We start from the raw sequence: 20,024 nt of genomic DNA, 5'->3' as shown, positions 1-20,024 counted from the left end.
GATCACGGGCAAAGTCCCATCACGATCACAGAAATGGAAATTTCGGCAATCACGGTCACAGAAAGGTCAAAAAACGCCAATCACGATCACAATTTTAAACCCTTTGCCTTTGGGGCCCTCAATTCTGGCGCCTTTGCCGAAACCTCGACCTCCAGCATTTAGGTCACTGAGGAAACACATCACTTCCTGTGACAATATAAATTCCCCGCTGTGGTGCACATGTTGGTCGCAAAGTAAGAATCCGGGGCAGAATTGGAATAATCGGGATTTCCCGAAACCTCATTTGATTTCCAACAAAGCGCCGCATTTCCGGAAACGAGCTGCCTCGTTCTAGAAATGGCAACCCTTCGACTGGCACAAAAAAGTATACCCTTTTCACAGGTCTTGAATAAGGTATATGAAAAATAACGGTCTTATACAGGGGAAGTCTTGAATTGGGGGGGGGGGGGGGGGGGGGGGTACACTGTGTAACAATTCTCAGTCTCAGTGACACTCAGCGCATGAAGCTAGCTAGTCAGTGCTGCTGTCTCGATCTATTTTGAACACAATGATTTTTTTCTCACAGTAGAGTACGTGTTAGTTTGTTACAACAGGCTGAAATCATCTTTAATTTGAATCAACATTTTGCAACAATCAATCACATCAATATAGCGCACAGACTTGCACATCACGTTTCAAGAGCCTAGATTTCCATGCAGTGACAAGAGCCTACTCAGTAAAGGGACGTAATGCTGTCTCTGCAGCCCAGAGAGACTGTGTGAGTTTAATATATAATCACTGAGTTAAGACTGAGTAAAAAATTATTACAATCGATAGTTACCAGTGAAAAGTAATATCGGAACAATCTTGTGTTTTTGTTGTTGTAAAATGTAAGATATGAAACGTTAAAAATTACGTAAAATTGATCCGTTTTGGTCGAGTGGGATGGGTCGTTGAACAGCCCGCCGAAGTTATCAAAAGTGTTTTTGCTTTTTGTAATTCGGTTGACGGTTTGGTGCGTTATACAATGCATCTGCTTTTTCAAGACTAAGCATTGATCACTTTAAAACACAAGGATCATCATAGGCCATCATGACTTGCATCATTTTACATCGCATTCTAAGAAAGAGTAGAATTCTCACTATGCGCGCGGTACATTTCTAGAATCGCGTAGCTCAAAGTTGGAATTCCTACAATGGCGGCCATTGTAGGAATTCCAACAAAGCGCAGGTCATTTCCGGAAAAGCGCCGATGACGAGATGGGTCGCAACATACACACATCGCCGGGGTCGAGTTACCGCGACATGCCTCCTTTCTACGCACCATAACGATTACTACCGGGTAATTATCAGATTTAGAATTGGATAATTAGCCGTAGAATGTTTTTTCGGCAATGTTGAACTTTAGCGTTGTAAATTTCAAAACTCACATCACGAAGGAGGGATTCACGAAGGAGGGAAGGCCTCTCTCTCCGACTGTCGATATTACGTATTCATTTTTGTGTCTGTTTCGTCGACCTTTTGTCTTTGTTAGCTGCCTTGAATATTTCTTCATTGATCACTCCGACTGATGAACATCGACTGTGAATGAACATTATTTTTAATCGCGGAGCTGTCTTGGAGAATTTGTGTGCTAACCTGTAGGCCTACAGGGCCCCTTCCACAGGCGCGTGATTTCTCTGATCTGTTGCAGATGGTTTGTGTTAGTTTGTAGCGGGAGGAAAGAAAACTGGGAGATGGCTTTTTGTCAGTTTTTATACATCAATGGGGACTAAACCCTCATCGCCGATCGAGCACATATAATTTCCTCTGTGACCAAAGAATATTCCACAGTATCGGACAGGTAGGGTACAGAGCACTTATGTTGCTGTCTGCTGGCGACAGCTGCCCTTGAGGTGTTGCTGTCTGTGGTCTCTAATTTTTGCTCAGTGCCCCCCTAGTCAATACACATCTATGCCCCCTAGATTTAAGTCAGATTCGGGCGCCACCGACTACGGCGTCAAGTCAGACGCAAGACACAGAGGCAAAGATCTGGCAAATGTTGCTTTTCTGGACTTCATCAAAAACCTGTTCAATGACGATTGCATCATTAAGGTTGTGGCCGGGGATGCATGAGAAAGTGCCCAACTAAGTGGCGGTTCGGTTTTGTGATGCCAAAGACTTGAAATGGCAAAGAAACTGTGTCAGCAGCTAACGCGTGTGATTTATCCTTTCAGATCAACCAGACAGACGATTGCAAGTACCGGAGGTAGCCAGATGAATAAACGAAAACAAGCACCACCAGCCCCAAAACCAGCACCCGCATGGGCTGCAGTGGAGTTTAATTTAGCAGGTCGCAGCACTTTCTTGCGAATAGATCTTGATGCCATTCTTCATAACATCAAAACCCTCCGCAGCAGGTGCGCCTCACATACAGGTGTGGTTTTGCCTTCACTATTTCACAGATTGTTAGAGCGGCAGGTGATGCTCCCATACAGACCTGTGTGTTTCCGCCATCACTATTTTATAGATTGTTAGAGCGGCAGGTGGTGCTCACACACAGGTGTGTTTCCGCCATCACTTTTTTTTGTTATAGATTGTTTGATAGAGAGGTTATAGGCCTTCAACATCAGATGCTTGTCTGTAGATTCCTTGGATGGTTGGTGGCTAGAGATAATTATTGTAATTATTTGTCTCTTTGATTGTTCCATTTGAAGTTTTATGGAATTAAGATGGAAACAAATCGATCTGAAGTGCAAGTAAGCATTCTGTTAGGTAGCTGTCCAGAAACAAAAGTTATTCCACAAAGCCAAGTTGAATGAAAAAAGACAAAACTTATCTTATAGCTGTATGATACTATATGGCCAGTCTTCGAATCAGAATTTTTTTCTCTCAAATTTGTAGGTTGGTTTTAATCGGAAAAATATGTCTGCACTTTTTTACTGACTCTCTCTCTCTCTCTCTCTCTCTCTCTCTCTCTCTCTCTCTCTCTCTCTCTCTCTCTCTCTCTCTCTCTCTCTCTCTCTCTCTCTCTCTCTCTCTCTACACACACACACACACACACACACACACACACACACACATACACACACACACACACACACACACACACACACACACACACACACACACACACACACACACACACACACACATGCCCCATAGTGCGACTATTGTACACTTTGTTTTCTACTTTAACCATTGTCATTAAATTTTGATTGATAAACCATTGAATAGCTTTCTTTGAATCTGTTTTTTCAAGTTCTATCAAGTTTTATCGCAAACTGTGCAAGCCAAACCACTACCAAGGGGACATCCACATGTACAATAAAATCAACAGGAACAATGATACATGTAGAATGTATATAAAAAGGCAGTTTTTAAGAGCAAGACTTTTCTGCCTGTGGTAGGATGTGGTGAGGGCAATTTTGTATGTGCAATGTCATGCTGCTGCACTTCATCTTCAGGGGTAGCTTGTCTGAATAAATTTTTCTTTCCTTTAGCACACAGAGTAGCAATTCAGCAGTTTGCTAATTTGTCTTTGATGTCTTCTTCTTCTTCTTCTTCTTCTTCTTCTGCGTTCGTGGGCTGAAACTCTCACGTACACTCGTGTTTTTTGCACGAGTGGAATTTTACTTGTATGACCGTTTTTTACCCCGCCATTTAGGCAGCCATACGCCGTTTTCGGAGGAAGCATGCTGGGTATTTTCGTGTTTCTATAACCCACCGAACTCTGACATTGATTACAGGATCTTTTTCGTGCGCACTTGGTCTTGTGCTTGCGTGTACACACGGGGGTGTTCGGACACCGAGGAGAGTTTGCACACAAAGTTGACTCTGAGAAATAAATCTCTCGCCAAACGTGGGGACGAACTCACGCTGACAGCGGCCAACTGGATACAAATCCAGCGCTCTACCGACTGAGCTACATCCCCGCCCCAAATGCACTTTTTTAAGAGCAAGACTTTTCTGCCTGTGTTAGGATGTGGTGAGGGCAGTTTTGTATGTGCAATGTCATGCTGCTGCACTTCATCTTCAGGGGTAGCTTGTCTGAATAACTTTTTCTTTCCTTTAGCACACAGAGTAGCAATTCAGCAGTTTGCTAATTTGTCTTTGATGTGAAAAATCAGTTTTAAAATCTAATTTTAAGTGATTTTTTTCTTTAACCAGATGTTATTGCGGTGATCAAGGGAAACGCCTACGGCCATGGCAGTGTAGCACTGGCTCGCTACCTGTACTCTAATGGCGTCCAACATTTTGCTGTTGCATCTGCCGTTGAGGGGCAAGAGCTCAGACAGGCTGGTGTGCAAGGTTTTATTCAGGTCTTTGGTGAGTATGTAACAGAAGAGTGAATGTCTTACAGTGGAATATCCACTTTAAGAAGAAAAATAATAATTTGAGATCATCAGGTCTTAAAGAAATGGGGAGTTGTAAAATGGAGGTAAAGTTACAGGTGTTATGACCAGAACATCTGAGAAATATGAGTGTTAAAACTAATAACAGGGGAAAGTCTTAAATCTGTAGGAGAATTTCCATTGTATTGAGAAGTGAATGGACCCAATTTGGTGGACCTGAACATATCCCTGATAATGGACAAACAGAATGAAATCACGAAAAAATAACGCATGAGAGAGGGGGGTGGAAAGAGTGTTTTAGCAAGTTTGCTATATTTATGTACCGTTATGTGTACCCTTACAGGTTTTTTGGGGGGAAATGCAGGTTTACAGTGAAGTTTTCACTGTGTATATATATAGTATATGTCTTATATGGATTCTTCATAATTGTGTGAACGGGAGAGTTACTTATTACCAAAGTAAGTAGTGTGAGATGTAATGTGTGTGTGTGTGTCACACATGTGCGTGGTTTTGAATATACTGTATATTTATACAGAGAGAGCACCCTTGTCATTTGCATGTTTTTTTGCAGGTAACTGTGTGGAAGAGGAGATAGCTGTAATGCGACAATACCAGATGACCCCCACAGTAACATCTGAAGCATTCCTAAAACAATGGGCACTATGGCCAGCTCCAGTACAGGTCAGCTCACTTATTCCATGACTGGATACATGTATTGGTACCCTTTTTGGTTTCTCTACCCTGATGTACCATATTATGGTTAAATATCGGAAGAGTATTACCAGCTTTGTTGCAAGCAAGACACAGGGTTTCAGACAGGTGTTGGTAATGAGCCATTGACACACTAGGAAGATATGAAATGACCAGATAGTCAGATTTCAAGTCTGCAGAATGATCATTGGAAAGTTGTTGATGTGCCAGCCAGGCCTTATGGGGGCAACCCATCTCTTGATTGAATCCAAAAATGACCAATTGTTGTATTCTTTATGGTGAATTGGGCAGGTGGCCTATTATGTACTGGGCCTAGCCCAAGCACTCAAAGCCATCTGTGATTTTGTCGGTTGCAAAGGAATGGAAGTAATGTTATTCACACCGTATTTTAAACTCAAAGTGTTCCAGTATTTTAAGTAAGTTGAACCAAGCGAAGAAATATTGTATTGATTATATACTCGACGGGCGCTGTGGCAGGGTGGTAAGACGTCGGCCTCTTAATCGGAAGGTCGACGGTTCGAATCCCGGCCGCGGCCGCCTGGTGGGTTAAGTGTGGAGATGTTTTCGATCTCCCAGGTCAACTTATGTGCAGACCTGCTTAGTGGCTTATCCCCCTTCGTGTGTACACCCAAGCACAAGACCAAGTACGCACGAAAAAGATCCTGTAATCCATGTCAGAGTTCGGTGGGTTATAGAAACACGAAAATACCCAGCATGCTTCCTCCGAAAGCGGCGTATGGCTGCCTAAATGGCGGGGTAAAAACGGTCATACACGTAAAATTTCACTCGTGCAAAAACACGAGTGTACGTGGGAGTTTCAGCCCACGAACGCAGAAGAAGAAGAAGAAGATTATATACTCAGTGTGTTTGTCTGGCAGATACCACTTCCAGCAGTCGCAATCAAGGTGGATTCAGGCATGTCAAGAAATGGGTGCCAGTCTGAGGAGTTGCCCGGTATCATTAAGGTGAGGACTTGATGAACCATTGACATTCCAAAAAAGTTGCACGATGTAAATTACTAAAATTATTTATGTGATGCAGTACGAAAGTAAGTGCAAACTGGCCTTGTTGCAAATATGAAAAAAGAAAAATCATTTTTGGTTAAATTCTGAACAAAAGTAGGGTTGGTTTTGGAGTAAATGTGCCTGGATGTTGAAATTCAGAGAGTGTTTCCTGCTGTCAATTATAAAAATGAGTGTTGCACCGAGTATAAGATGATGTCTAATCTCACCTTCAGAAGACCTGTGTTATGCCTTGGAGCTTGTTTCTGTGCCATTGGCTATATATATATTATTATTTATTTTAAGATGTCATAGAAGCCCTGTTTGTACTGCATATTCTGGAAGCCAGTTGCAACTTTCAATATACAGTGAAAACCCCCCTTGTAAGACCCCCCTTTTAAGACCCCCCTTGTAAGACCCCCCTTTTAAGACCCCCAATTTAAGACTCCCTCCCTTTTTAGACCCGGTTTTCTCAGACTTTCTGTTCATAACATCTGTAAATTTGCCCCCATTTTAAGACTCCCTCCATTTTAAGACTTGATTTTCTCAGATTGTTTGAGGCATTAACAGAGGGGTTCCACTGTACTCACATTGTTGGTGCCTATGTCACAGTTGTGTGACGACCTGGGCGTGCCCATTCACAGCCTGATGTCACACTTTGCCCAGTCCTGGGATGATGACAAGTTCACTCAGCAACAGCTCGACACCTTTCTTGCAGCTGTTAAACCGTACAGGTGGGTAGATCTTCATTTTATCCCAGCAAATATGGAAGGTATCCCATGAAAATTGTACTGATTTCCGACTGTTCTTGCCACGATACATAATAAGGAATGCAATTTTACTTGCCACGATACAAGATACAAGATACAAGATACAAGAAATTTTATTGTCCTCATCAATACAAGGAAATTTGGCATGTGTGTGGCAAGACATAATACACTGATACATAGACATTTACAAAGCAACAACTGAAGTTCAATATCAACACACCCTTACGCACACATACCCACTACTTCAGACACACAGGCTACATGTGCCCCTCGGACGTACGCAACCCACAATTCACCCAGCCATACAACTCCACATGCACTTACTCATTCATGCAGCACTCTAGCGCCCGGCCATGCACAACTCACACACTGGAACCCTCGTACGGCTACATATGACACCCGCACAAACATTATATACAGCCTCAAACATCGTACTAGATCTACAACTAACAAGCATACATAATAAGGAATGCAATTTTAGTTGCCAAGCTTGGCTACAGTTGGGGATGGAAGTTTATGAAAAATCAAGTCGGTAGATCTTCATTTTATCCCAGCAAATATGGAAGGTATCCCATGAAAATTGTACTGATTTCCGACTGTTCTTGCCACGATACATAATAAGGAATGCAATTTTGGTTGCCAAGCTTGGCTACAGTTGGGGATGGAAGTTTATGAAAAATTAGGAATTAACTAACTTTAACATGGTGGGTGTCGACCAATTTTTCGACTTTTTACCAAACACTACCCAAGGCCGATGTAACCGGGTCGAGCAGCCCAAATTCCAAGTCTACTGCCAATGCAGATTCCAAGTCTACTGCCAATGCTTACACAAATAGACAAAAGTCAAGATGTTTTGACATAACTTCACCTTGACGCCATGTCATCTCTTGCTGTCTTTTCTCAAATTTTGATTGTGTGTGTGTGTGTCTTGATCTCTCTCTCTCTTTCTCCCTTCGTCTCTCTCTGTGGCTCTTCCTCCTCTCTCCCCCCCCCCCCCCCCTCTCTTTCTCCAGGTCTTGTCATGCCAAGAGAGTCAGTTGCATATGTTTTGTGCTCTTCTTCGTTCTTGGGTGTATTTTCTTTCAATATTTCTTGAGTTGTGAAAATGCTCATTCCAGAAACAGGGGCATTAAACTTCATGCAGCAAACTCAGCAGCCATCATACGTGGTGTTGCTACAGACCTGGACTTCATACGGCCTGGCATCTGCTTGTATGGACTTGCACCTGGTAGGAAGATAAACCACCATCAGTGTGTTCATTTACAACTGACATTATGATGTCTGTATGGAGCAGAGTAGGCTGGAATTGAAACACATGGGACATTATGATGTCTGTATGGAGCAGAGTAGGCTGGAATTGAAACACATGGGACATTATGATGTCTGTATGGAGCAGAGTAGGCTGGAATTGAAACACATGGGACATTATGATGTCTGTATCGAGCAGAGTAGGCTGGAATTGAAACACATGGGACATTATGATGTCTGTATGGAGCAGAGTAGGCTGGAATTGAAACACATGGGCGCAGTGGCCCAGTGGATAATTCATCGGCCTCTTGATCGGAAGGTTGTGAGTTCAAATCCCGGGCGCTTCCGCCTGGTGGGTTAAGGGTGGAGATTTCTCCGATCTCCCCGGTCAAAACATGTGCAGACCTGCTAGTGGCAGTGCCTCATCCCCCTTCGTGTGTACACGCAAGCACAAGACCAAGTGCGCACGGACAAGATCCTGTAATCCATGTCAGAGTTCGGTGGGTTATAGAAACACAAAAATACCAAGCATTCATCCTCCGAAAGCAGCGTATGGCTGCCTAAATGGCTGGGTAAAAATAGTCATACATAGCCCTGGGCTAGCTGAAGACTTTTGAAGACAAAGAAGGTGAACATGATTTGCATGAAATAGGTTTTCCTTATTTTTGAGAACATTTTCAATTTAAACACACTATTTGTATACATTTTTTTTATTGTTTTAAGTAAAGAATGCAAGCAAAATACTTTTGTGCTTATTTTTGCAGTTTCAGTTTCAGGAATAACTTTGTTCAAGAAATTAATTAATACATTTTTAAGCTACCAAGCTGAAAGGCAGTCCCATAGTCCAGACTAGGTCAAAGATTTTTTAATAAAAAAACCTCAATGAATTTGATTGAAAAATGCGGTCAGTTCAACAGATGGTTGTTTTTTACGAACAAATATGTTATCCTCGAAAGCAATTACGGTTAAAAAAATTTACTGATAAAAGAAGCAATCTCACCTTTAAAAAATGACGAAGTTAAACAGTTATTGACCGCTTTGCCTTCATGTCTTTGCTGATATCTTGGTGTATTGTCAAGACAAGAACATACATTTCAAAAATAATAAATGTGCCAAATTCACATGCTTTTGAGTACATCGTTGCTGTGCAGATTCTACCAAGAAGACGGCCCAAATCATTGAAGACTTTGGGCTACGGCCAGCTCTTTGTTGGGTTGCACATCCAAGTATGGTGAAGCGGCTTTTGCCTGGGCGTCATGTTGGTTATGATCAGACCTATGTGTACGTACAGTTTTTGTGATTGTATGAAGATATAACACTAAGAATTTTATGCAGAGTTCATATAAGAGTTGTTGTTGTTTGAAAAGTACAGTACCACTAATGTTTGTGTTTGAAAAGTAATTTCTCATATGAACATTTTATGTTTGTACAGAAGATCCCGGCAAGGGTTTTAGTATGTTCAGGGTTTATCTGCTGAATAAATTAATGTATAACTCAATCGGTACATTTACTACCAACTAAAAGAATCTAGTATGGCTTCTGAACCCCCGAGGACTTAGTTTCAAAATTTGCTGTATTTATTAAGAGATAGTTTGCACTTTGGTAAGTTCTCCAGGCTTTTTTTTTATTTTTTAGATGGTTTGCCCTTCAAAATGCTAGTAAGTGCTCAATTCTGTCCTCATTGTTATGTTTGGGTCACTTAGAAACTAGCACCCCTGTGCAAATGCAGAAATTCCTGCCAACACATGTTTTTCATTATCAAGTACAGACCTGGTTACTGTACGAAATTTGCGTACAATCTTACGAAATTGAAGACCGCTGTACGATTATACGCCAGACATTAAAATCATACGCAAAAAAAAAATTATTAAAAAATATATAAGTCTGAAGAGGACTGTGTGAGCCTAGAAAGCAATGTGTAAAGAGGACTGTGTGAGACCAGAAAATACTGACCAGTGCAGTGACAGAAATGAAGGGCTGACTCAATACTGCTGACAGCAGCTGATGCAAATTTTCCTCAGAGGTCAAAAATAAAAATTATGTTTTTCTATCATTCGTTTTGTGTCACATTTTCAAATATCTTATAGTGTATGGGTTTTTGTTTTCAACAAAAATGTTTTAATTTACTTTCAGCACAAATTCTTTCTTACATGTATTTACAGTCTTTAAATAATGGGGTTTGAGGGGGGAATAAAGCACAGTGTGTACCGCGAGAATGAATTGTACACCTTAAAATTCTGATTGTACACATTTTTAGCCTCATTTGTACACCAGGAAATTTTAGTGGTAATCAGGTCTGCAAGTAACTTGAGGACGCCATGTGTATTACTTTTTGACTCACATGCGTAGCAAAAGTGAGTCTATGTACTCACCCGAGTCGTCCGTCCGTCCGTCCGTCCGTCCGTCCGGAAAACTTTAACGTTGGATATTTCTTGGACACTATTCAGTCTATCAGTACCAAATTTGGCAAGATGGTGTATGATGACAAGGCCCCAAAAAACATACATAGCATCTTGACCTTGCTTCAAGGTCAAGGTCGCAGGGGCCATAAATGTTGCCTAAAAAACAGCTATTTTTCACATTTTTCCCATTTTCTCTGAAGTTTTTGAGATTGAATACCTCACCTATATATGATATATAGGGCAAAGTAAGCCCCATCTTTTGATACCAGTTTGGTTTACCTTGCTTCAAGGTCAAGGTCACAGGAGCTCTTCAAAGTTGGATTGTATACATATTTTGAAGTGACCTTGACCCTGAACTATGGAAGATAACTGTTTCAAACTTAAAAATTATGTGGGGCACATGTTATGCTTTCATCATGAGACACATTTGGTCACATATGATCAAGGTCAAGGTCACTTTGACCCTTATGAAATGTGACCAAAATAAGGTAGTGAACCACTAAAAGTGACCATATCTCATGGTAGAAAGAGCCAATAAGCACCATTGTACTTCCTATGTCTTGAATTAACAGCTTTGTGTTGCATGACCTTGGATGACCTTGACCTTGGGTCAAGGTCACATGTATTTTGGTAGGAAAAATGTGTAAAGCATGTGAGTCGTATGGGCTTTGCCCTTCTTGTTATATTTAGTCAAGTTTTGACTAAATATTTTAACATCGAGGGGGAATCGAAACGAGGGTCGTGGTGTATGTGCGTGTGTGTGTCTGTCTGTCTATGTGTGTGTGTGTGTGTGTAGAGCGATATAACCTTCGTGGTTGAAAACGACATTAAACACCAAATAAAGAAAGAAAGGATGATTTAATGAACTACAATGTTTTTATTCTTTCATTTCTATGTGAAGAATCAATATATTGGTAGCTTGATTGTAACTGGAATAAGCAAAACTTGCCATTGTGGACAAATAAAACTGGTCACCTTTTATCATGAATTACTTCACACAACAACTTTTTCCAGGCTGGACAACGAAGAAACTATTGCTACATTTTCCCTTGGCTACGCTGATGGCTACAACAGGCTGCTGTCAGGCAAAGGCATTCTCACCGACATGGACGGTAAATGCTTCCCTTGCGCAGGGCTCCCCAAACTACACGTTCCTGCGTCCTATACGCACTAGAACCGAAAACACATACAAGAAATGTAATGAGCGAGTCCAAGGATGCACTATAAACTAAAAAGAGCGGGTCCAGGGATGCACTATAAACTAAAAAGAGCGGGTCCAGGGATGCACTATAAACTAAAACAAGAGGCGAAGCCTTCAAGGCTCACGTAAGAAATAGACAAACAGTAACACAAACTCAATCACTCCGTCACACATACACACCCACACACACAGTAAGCTTAGGTGACACTGTGCAAGAAAGAGAGACACTAGATCTAGATCTGTCTGTCTGCATGTAGCCTACTTTCAGGGACACGACTGCCAAATAGTCTCGGCCCGCTCAAAATAACAATGACCGAGACCACACACACCACGCGAGAGAGAAAGACTACAGGGAGGAATGCCGTCATGATGCATTAATTGACGTCAAACACTTTTGACCGTGACGTAATCTTATGCGAGCTTTATCCATAGTCTTGGATAACCACTCACACATAGACTCGGAAATGTTAAAGTTTCTACCACAGACATACACACGCACAAACACACACACACGCACACACACACGCACAAACGCACAAACGCACAGACAGACAAAGTTACGATCGCATAGGCTACACTTCGTGAGCCAAAGAGCGGGTCCAAGGATGCACTATAAACTAAAAAGAGCGGGTCCAGGGATGCACTATAAACTAAAAAGAGCGGGTCCCGGGATGCACTATAAACTAAAAAGAGCGGGTCCAGGGATGCACTATAAACTAAAAAGAGTGGGTCCAGGGATGCACTATAAACTAAAAAGAGCGGGTCCAGGGATGCACTATAAACTAAAAAGAGCGGGTCCAGGGATGCACTATAAACTAAAAGGAGCGGGTTCCGGGATGCACTGTAAACTAAAAGGAGCGGGTCCAGGGATGCACTATAAACTAAAAAGAGCGGATCCAGGGATGCACTATAAACTAAAAAGAGCGGATCCAGGGATGCACTATAAACTAAAAGGAGCGGGTCCAGGGATGCACTATAAACTAAAAAGAGCGGGTCCAGGGATGCACTATAAACTAAAAAGAGCGGGTCCAGGGATGCACTATAAACTAAAAAGAGCGGGTCCAGGGATGCACTATAAACTAAAAAGAGCGGGTCCAGGGATGCACTATAAACTAAAAAGAGCGGGTCCAGGGATGCACTATAAACTAAAAAGAGCGGGTCCAGGGATGCACTATAAACTAAAAAGAGCGGGTCCAGGGATGCACTATAAACTAAAAAGAGCGGGTCCAGGAATGCACTATAAACTTAAAAGCGGATCCAGGGATGCACTATAAACTAAAAAGAGCGGGTCCAGGGATGCACTATAAACTAAAAAGCGGGTCCAGGGATGCACTATAAACTAAAAAGAGCGGGTCCAGGGATGCACTATAAACTAAAAAGAGCGGGTTCCGGGATGCACTATAAACTAAAAAGAGCGGGTCCAGGGATGCACTATAAACTAAAAAGAGCGGGTCCAGGAATGCACTATAAACTAAAAAGAGCGGGTCCAGGGATGCACTGTAAACTAAAAAGAGCGGGTCCAGGATGTTACCTACTGCCCACCCCGACACCACTGTTCCAATCCCACACCACTGTTCCAATCCCACTCTTGCCCCACAAACACTCCCCACTCCACGTCTGTCAGCCCCTGCCAGTCACAGATTCAGCACAACTATACCAATCCCACCCCCACACCACTGTTCCAATCCCACACCACTGTTCCAATCCCACACCACTGTTCCAATCCCACACCACTGTTCCAATCCCACTCTTGCCCCACAAACACTCCACGTCTGTCAGCCCCTGCCAGTCACAGATTCAGCACAACTGTATCTTGTGCCTCCGAGGGTTGACAAAAATCAATCTTTTGAGAGAATTTCAGGATTGAGATCAGTTCCCAGACACTGTCAAGAGACATATGTTGTGAACAAGGTTAAAGTAAAAGTGAGTCTGACTTCAGGGGCCTACAACCCGAGATCTCACTGTGGTCAAATAAGAGAGAAGTGCATTCTATACCTTGTTGTTGTTGTCATTCTTTTTCTCTCTACTCTCCTCTTTATGTCAGAAATGTACATATACAACAGAGAATATCCTTTGCCCATGCTTTAAAACTGCATCAAAACAGTCAGATGTAATGAATGCAATGATGTTGGTGGTTGATGTTTAGAAGTGCTTGTGGTTTTGAAGTGAATTCACTGTTTAATGATTGTCTGATTCAGGCGAAGAGCAGCGCCTGGTGGGTAGGGTATCAATGGATGCCATCACAGTGGTGGTGAAGGATGACACGACGATAGAGACCCCCTTCTACATCTACACCAGCGACTACACATCCCCCAACAGCGTTACGGGCATGGCCAGAACGATAGGCACCATCCCTTACGAGGTGGGAACCAGCCTATCCACCAGGCTGCCCCGGCTGTACGTGACGGGCAACACCGTCTTCACTGTGGACGGGAGAGAGGCCGCTGTGGCTGTGACCAACAACAAACCGGTTGATGAAGAAATCCCCAGCAAGAAAGTCAAATCTTGATCACTGTATGGCACCAAAAAACAGTATAGTTGGTAGGATCTGATGCAGGGTTTCCCTCACTCACACACACACACAGCCCTACACTTCCACCCACCCACCGATGTTAAGACCAAAGACCTCACAAAAGCAGGTCTTAATTAGAAAGGAGTCTTACAATCTGTACATTTACAATCAAAAAACAAGAAAGGTATGTTGTTAGAACGTTTCATTATTGACAAAGCAAAACGTTGCGTTCACAGATATATGGTTTTGGATTTCTGTAGACCATAAACAGAAAATGTGAGAATGCAAGCTGTTAAAACAGGGGGAGTCAAACTGAGAAGGGAGGTTCTAATGTACCGGTACTTTGTGTTTACATTCCCAGCAGAGGTTGTGATCTGTGAAGAGGAGGAAGGGTCGTCATGGTTTCTATGCTTATGGCAAATACCAGCACAAGTTCAGATGATTTTAACTCACAAATGACCTTAATGCAATGAATAAGCAGGCTTAACTCATTCCCTACATTGTTGTGTGTTTGGTTTTTCCCCACATACAGGCCGTGTATGCACAACTTGGCCCTTGCTTACGTAGCAATTTGCACACTTTTCTATTCCTTTTTGAGTGCACCATTCTGGTGGAGATTCAATCAGAGAAATCTGTATCTTAGCTTTTTGTGAAGATACTTAGTTGCACTGAGCTGATCACTGGGCATTTTTTATTTATTGCATTACTTCTTTGCTTCTCTTCAATAATGCGTTTGTATGTCAGTTACCGGTTTTGCAGCAACTGCTCTGCTCTAGGCGAAGATCTGAAGTGCTTTGTGCTCTGAAACTGCTCTGCTCTAGGCGAAGATCTGAAGTGCTTTGTGCTCTGAAACTGCTCTGCTCTAGGCGAAGATCTGAAGTGCTTTGTGCTCTGAAACTGCTCTGCTCTAGGCGAAGATCTGAAGTGCTTTGTGCTCTGAAACTGAGTTCCAAGTATAATCTCACTGTATTTTTAAGCAGTGTTTCCTCCAAGCACAATGTGTTTGCAGCTACATGCAGACTAGCACGTTAAATTTTGCAATGATAACGTGAGGCCCCTCGGATAAGAGGCCCCTTCCAAACAAAGGAGATATGTCTTCTATTCTGTTAACTGATGTATCCCTGCCAAGAAAGGACACCTGAATGCAGACACTTTCGTTGGTCCCAAGGCTGTTCTTTTTTTGTCAGGCATAGCTGCATTTCTTTTGGATGAAAATCTCAAGATTGTTTATGATGCTCCATTTTGATCATTAATTAGTGTTTTACACCTTATCTTTCTTGTTTGGGTTTTTTGACATTGATGAACGTGTGTGTGTGTGTGAGCCTGTCTGTATGTGTGCATGTTACAGCTAGCGCGAGAGTTGTCCTATGAGATTTATTTTTAATCCATGCACGAATTCTTTTGCTGTCCACACCACATATGACAAGACAGCAACTAAGCATTTTTTAGTTTAAAAACCCAACTTTATTGAACAAATACAAGCAAACACAAGAAGTAGAGACAATGACTTGAGGAGATATTAGTACATAGTACACTTTACAAGAAGAGTTTGAGAGAATGAATCAGCTATCGAGAAGCTGTTAGAAACGGTAATGGGGTGGGCATTGAGGAAGTGAGTTAACTAATGCTAATGCAAAATATTCAACTTAACACATTCAAGCTTTACGCTTCGATACTTTCATTCATACATCACTCATAAAGCTTTCAGTACATTGCTACAGTGCATGCATTGACATTATTTCAGACAACTCGTTCACATCAGCCGCCAGGAAAATCATTTATCCGCTCTCAAACAATTTAGCATGTAATGATGATGGTACAGAATGGGTGAATAAGAAAAGAACAAGTTTCAATGATCTCACATGGAGCGTAACTGATCGTGACAGATACTTCCAAGTTATGACTTTAAAACAAAATCTGTACAATACATTGTAGCTGTCAGCTCATACAGCACAGCACACCTGTACTTTACTTATTCTGACTCGGGGGGGGGGGTTCTGGACACAACATATACCTGGTTTCACCGCCACTTCTGGCTAAATGTAAATGTTTACACAAGAAAACATCAAAATACATGCTATTGTTATTGTAAAAATTGTACAGAGTCTAGCTGATATACAGAATGATTACGTTCGCATCTTGACTCGCATCACAGTCATTTTTGCAATCAAACCTCTCTCTCTCTCTGTTTTGTGAAGGTAGGGTGGCAAAGTAACAAAAACATACTTGTTAAGTTGACCATGCCGGGTAATGTATCTCCAAATATGCCGCTATGAAATGTGCACACACACACACACTTGCACATCATGTACTATCTCTCTTTCTCGCTCTCTCATCAAAATATCAAAATCGTGCAAACCGACAGAACCAGAAATGTCAACATACTTTCTCGCCAACAGGAAATCAATTAACATCTGCACTCATGTATCCATTATCATGAACAAACTGTACACAGCAAATGATTGGATGGTCTGTGTTTATAAATGTAAACGATGGGTATTATGCACAAAGCCAAATGCAAAAACCAGGCAAAAATGAAAATGCTGACTAAAACCAATGTTGCAATCACTGGCACCAGTCCACATTTTTAGATAAGTGCTGATAAGATAGTCAAGTCTCAATGAAGCTCTTAAGAGGATGTCAAGTTACTGACAACAAATCCCCCAACCGATCTCGAATGAATGACACAGACTCACTCTGGTTTCTGCAGCCTTGAACACGATTTTATTGTAGGGGAGTCAAACTTCAAGCTGTAAGAACTAATTATCCAAAGTCACTCAACCCTCGTCCCCACCCCATCCCACCCCACCCAACCCCACCTCGGCTAGGCAGCAGAAGCAAACCTTTAAAAAAGAAATTCAAATAAAAACAAGCAAAAAGTAAACAGCAAGTTAGTGGTGCAAGTGACTGTCTCCCCCTCTCCTCCCCCCCCCCCCCCCCCCAAAAAGTGCGTTATAAACAAACGTAATATGTCAACAAGTCAAGTAACAACAACACTTCCAATAGGAAACTATCTAATTTGGTCTTATAACAAGGTTAATTTTCACCGAATAAAACAAGCACTCTGAACTACATCTTATGCCCGATCAAATCCCCCCCCTCTCTCCCCAACCCTTGTTATAACAAACAAAGGTGAAGCTTCCTGTTCTAGCAAGCAAATACAAAGCTTCCTGTTCTAACAAGCAATGGTTACAAACTCATAAAAAAACAGAAGCCAAAACGCTCACAAAGCAGCTCTTCACCTTAAGGTAACTGATAGGAAACAACTATGTGAAACATTCCTTTGGCCCTCAGTATAATCCAGTATTTTATCTGCTTCCTCTTTCAACCTCATTAAAACACAGTTTATCTTATCTGCTTCGCTGCACTTGCAAATATTGAGTGCATTCAAACTTTTGGATCACTGACAAAAAAGTCCTGTTTTTCCAATGCCACAACAAACTAACCTCCGGACAGTACATGTATTTAGTTCTGTTCTTGCATGAAAAATCCACCAGTTGCACACTAAAAGCACTTCAGAAAGCACAGTCCTTTTTTTAATTAAAACACAATCTTTCATATTTGCTTACACTACAGTGCAAGAGGTTTCACAACAAATGTAGACATTTATTTACATTGTGTGAGAGAGGGATACACTGGTCCCCTCTTGGGGAAAAATCAGGTAAAACGAATTATATAAATGAAAATGTAGTAAAGTTTAAACTCACTTGAAGACAGGGAAAGCACCCCTTACCACAGTTTAAAACAGACCACCTGTTTTAAGAAACCTTACCCAGATTTGAAAACATCACAATACTGTTTTAATTAGTGTTGAGTCGCACTGAAACCCCAGTTCCATAATCTGTGATGATCTGTAAAAGTAAATTCCCTACTGATTATCTCTAGCAACCTCTAAGCTGTTATTAATTAGTAATTAAGCCAACTACCCAACAGCTGAATATTGACAATGGTGCATTTGCTACCCGTGTTCTTTTGATACTTGTAAACTTTCACATAGGTTTTATTCAATATCATAAAGAATATTATTATCTCAGTGGATATGTGAATTTAAATACACGAACCTGGCTGTGATTGCGAACATGTAACAAGAGCTTTCCCATAAGCAACTTTCTTGTTTAAATAATCAACACTAACATATATAACTTGTCAACTATATAGTGTGAATTTCAAACCTTTTGAACACTTAACTTACCGCAACAAACAGTCTTCTTTGTGAAAAAACATACATTCTAATGACTGAAATTCACCGTACTGACACGCATATGTTTGTGAAAAGTCTTTCACACACAAAAACGAAACATGTAAGTACTCGGAGCAGTAGGTGTGCTGCTCACTTAACTGTTGACTCCCTAAGTTCAACAACAACAACAAAATTGTCCTTTTAATTTGGCAGCAGTCAGCATACTTATAATGATACACATGAACACACACACAAACATGAAATCACCATATGACGTACACAATTTGATAACTCTGAGAAGACAACAATATTACCATAGGAGAAAATAGATTTGATCCTGCCAACTTTTGACATGGAGTCAAATTGACAACTAGACACCTGTTTGTCACTTTGTCAATGTATGAAAAAAAGCTGCACAAGTAAGGGGAAACCCTTCACATTTTAACAATTACCTCCTAAATCAGGTTGCCTCTCTCAAACATCTATTTCAGTAAAACCTCACACAGAAAAAAACCTCACAAATAAATGATCCCTCTACTGCGCTGTGCAAACACACCTGCTGCCACATTTGGCCCTTACATTGAACGCATTGTACAATATCATTAATGTACTGAAATGAATATCTCTAGGCATCACGCTAAAAGAGGTTGTTTCCTGATAGTAATAAACTTCCTTTGAAGGTCTGTCATTGTTTTTATTTAAATCAAAACTAAATATCTTTTTCAAAAGCCACATCATGAGACACCTTGGAATATTTCTCTGTCTTTAGAAAGGGGTAGGGGACAAAGAAATAAACTAGAAGATGAGGTATAGACTGTGTGTACCTACACCTAGGGGGCCCAGACTTGTGTTGTGCAGTGAGGGAACAAAACACTATATATGAGGCCTACTTTGTCTTTCACCATCCACAGGAGGCGAAAAATAAATAAAGATACAATTTGCACCGCTAGGAATCTGGACTGGAGTAAGACAGATATACAGTAGAACCCCTCTCCAGCGACCTTGAAAATGTTGACAAAAATCGGTCCTTATGGAGGGGGGTCCTTACAGAGGGAGGGGGCGGGGCCACAAAGAAAGTCACCTCAGATTTTCTTAAAAAAAGAAAACAGAGAAGTTTGAGTTGCTGACGACCGTTTCCTCAAGCAAACTGCTTCGATTTCATGTTTGACATTGTCGATGGTGTCCACCAGTTCTGGTGCATGTTTCAATGCAAAAAGAGTTAGTTTCTGAGCAAGCATTTCTTTACAGCAGTCCCTGCAATGATGAAGGCCCTCCGAGAAAGAGAGTGAAAAATCGGCCACCGTTCTCAGCATCGCGTATCTGTGTGTAACCTCTTTCATTGAAAAGATACTCTTGTTTCCCTGCAGCCTTGACCAGTGAGTCGGTTACCTAATCTGTGAACCCTTCAGTTGTGTTGCTTTGTCAAAAGTTAGACACAGTCAACTAGTTTTGCTCTGAGTGAACAGTGCAGCTGGCCTCAATTAGCCGGTGACACCTCTCTGGCCACAGCACCAAACAGTACATGGCTGGGGGGAGAGAGAGAGAGAGAGGGGGGGGGGGGGGGTAACTGGCTAAACTCAGTGGGGTGTCCGGTGTCACTGAAGTCAGCAGGAAGAGCATTGGAGAGAAATAGAGAGGTGTACTCTTCCAAACATCAGTTGTCAGCGCTTAGGGTAGTCAGTGAGGG

At 41.7% G+C, this 20,024-nt stretch overlaps 1 protein-coding gene across 2 annotated transcripts; it reads left to right on the top strand.

Annotated features, from left to right (window-relative positions):
• Positions 1-1,237: 1,237 nt before the first annotated feature.
• On the top strand, positions 1,238-15,428 carry LOC138960318 (alanine racemase-like). Of its 2 annotated transcripts, XM_070332166.1 has the most exons (10): positions 1,238-1,320; positions 2,195-2,394; positions 4,128-4,286; positions 4,884-4,993; positions 5,902-5,988; positions 6,637-6,758; positions 7,913-8,022; positions 9,194-9,323; positions 11,459-11,556; positions 13,844-15,428. In XM_070332166.1, the coding sequence occupies exons 2-10, from the start codon at positions 2,235-2,237 to the stop codon at positions 14,152-14,154; spliced, it is 1,287 nt and encodes a 428-aa protein (XP_070188267.1). In that variant the 5' UTR covers positions 1,238-1,320; positions 2,195-2,234; the 3' UTR covers positions 14,155-15,428. The 2 variants fall into 2 exon arrangements, with proteins under 2 accessions (XP_070188267.1, XP_070188268.1); XM_070332167.1 differs by lacking the exon at positions 1,238-1,320 and having other exon boundaries at positions 2,201-2,377.
• The last annotated feature ends 4,596 nt before the right edge of the window (positions 15,429-20,024 follow it).

Source organism: Littorina saxatilis, linkage group LG2 (assembly GCF_037325665.1).
Source record: "Littorina saxatilis isolate snail1 linkage group LG2, US_GU_Lsax_2.0, whole genome shotgun sequence".
NCBI lineage: Eukaryota > Metazoa > Mollusca > Gastropoda > Littorinimorpha > Littorinidae > Littorina > Littorina saxatilis.
Note: the sequence above shows the minus strand (reverse complement) of the source record. Positions and strands in the feature narration are given on the sequence as shown.

Bases quoted from the DNA above. Each gene is read 5' to 3' on its own strand.
- LOC138960318 (XM_070332166.1), top strand. From the start codon at position 2,235: ATGAATAAACGAAAACAAGCACCACCAGCCCCAAAACCAGCACCCGCA. The intron at 2,395-4,127 runs GTGTGGTTTTGC...TTCTTTAACCAG, and splicing joins CAGGTGCGCCTCACATACAG to ATGTTATTGCGGTGATCAAG. The intron at 8,023-9,193 runs GTAGGAAGATAA...GTTGCTGTGCAG, and splicing joins CTTGTATGGACTTGCACCTG to ATTCTACCAAGAAGACGGCC.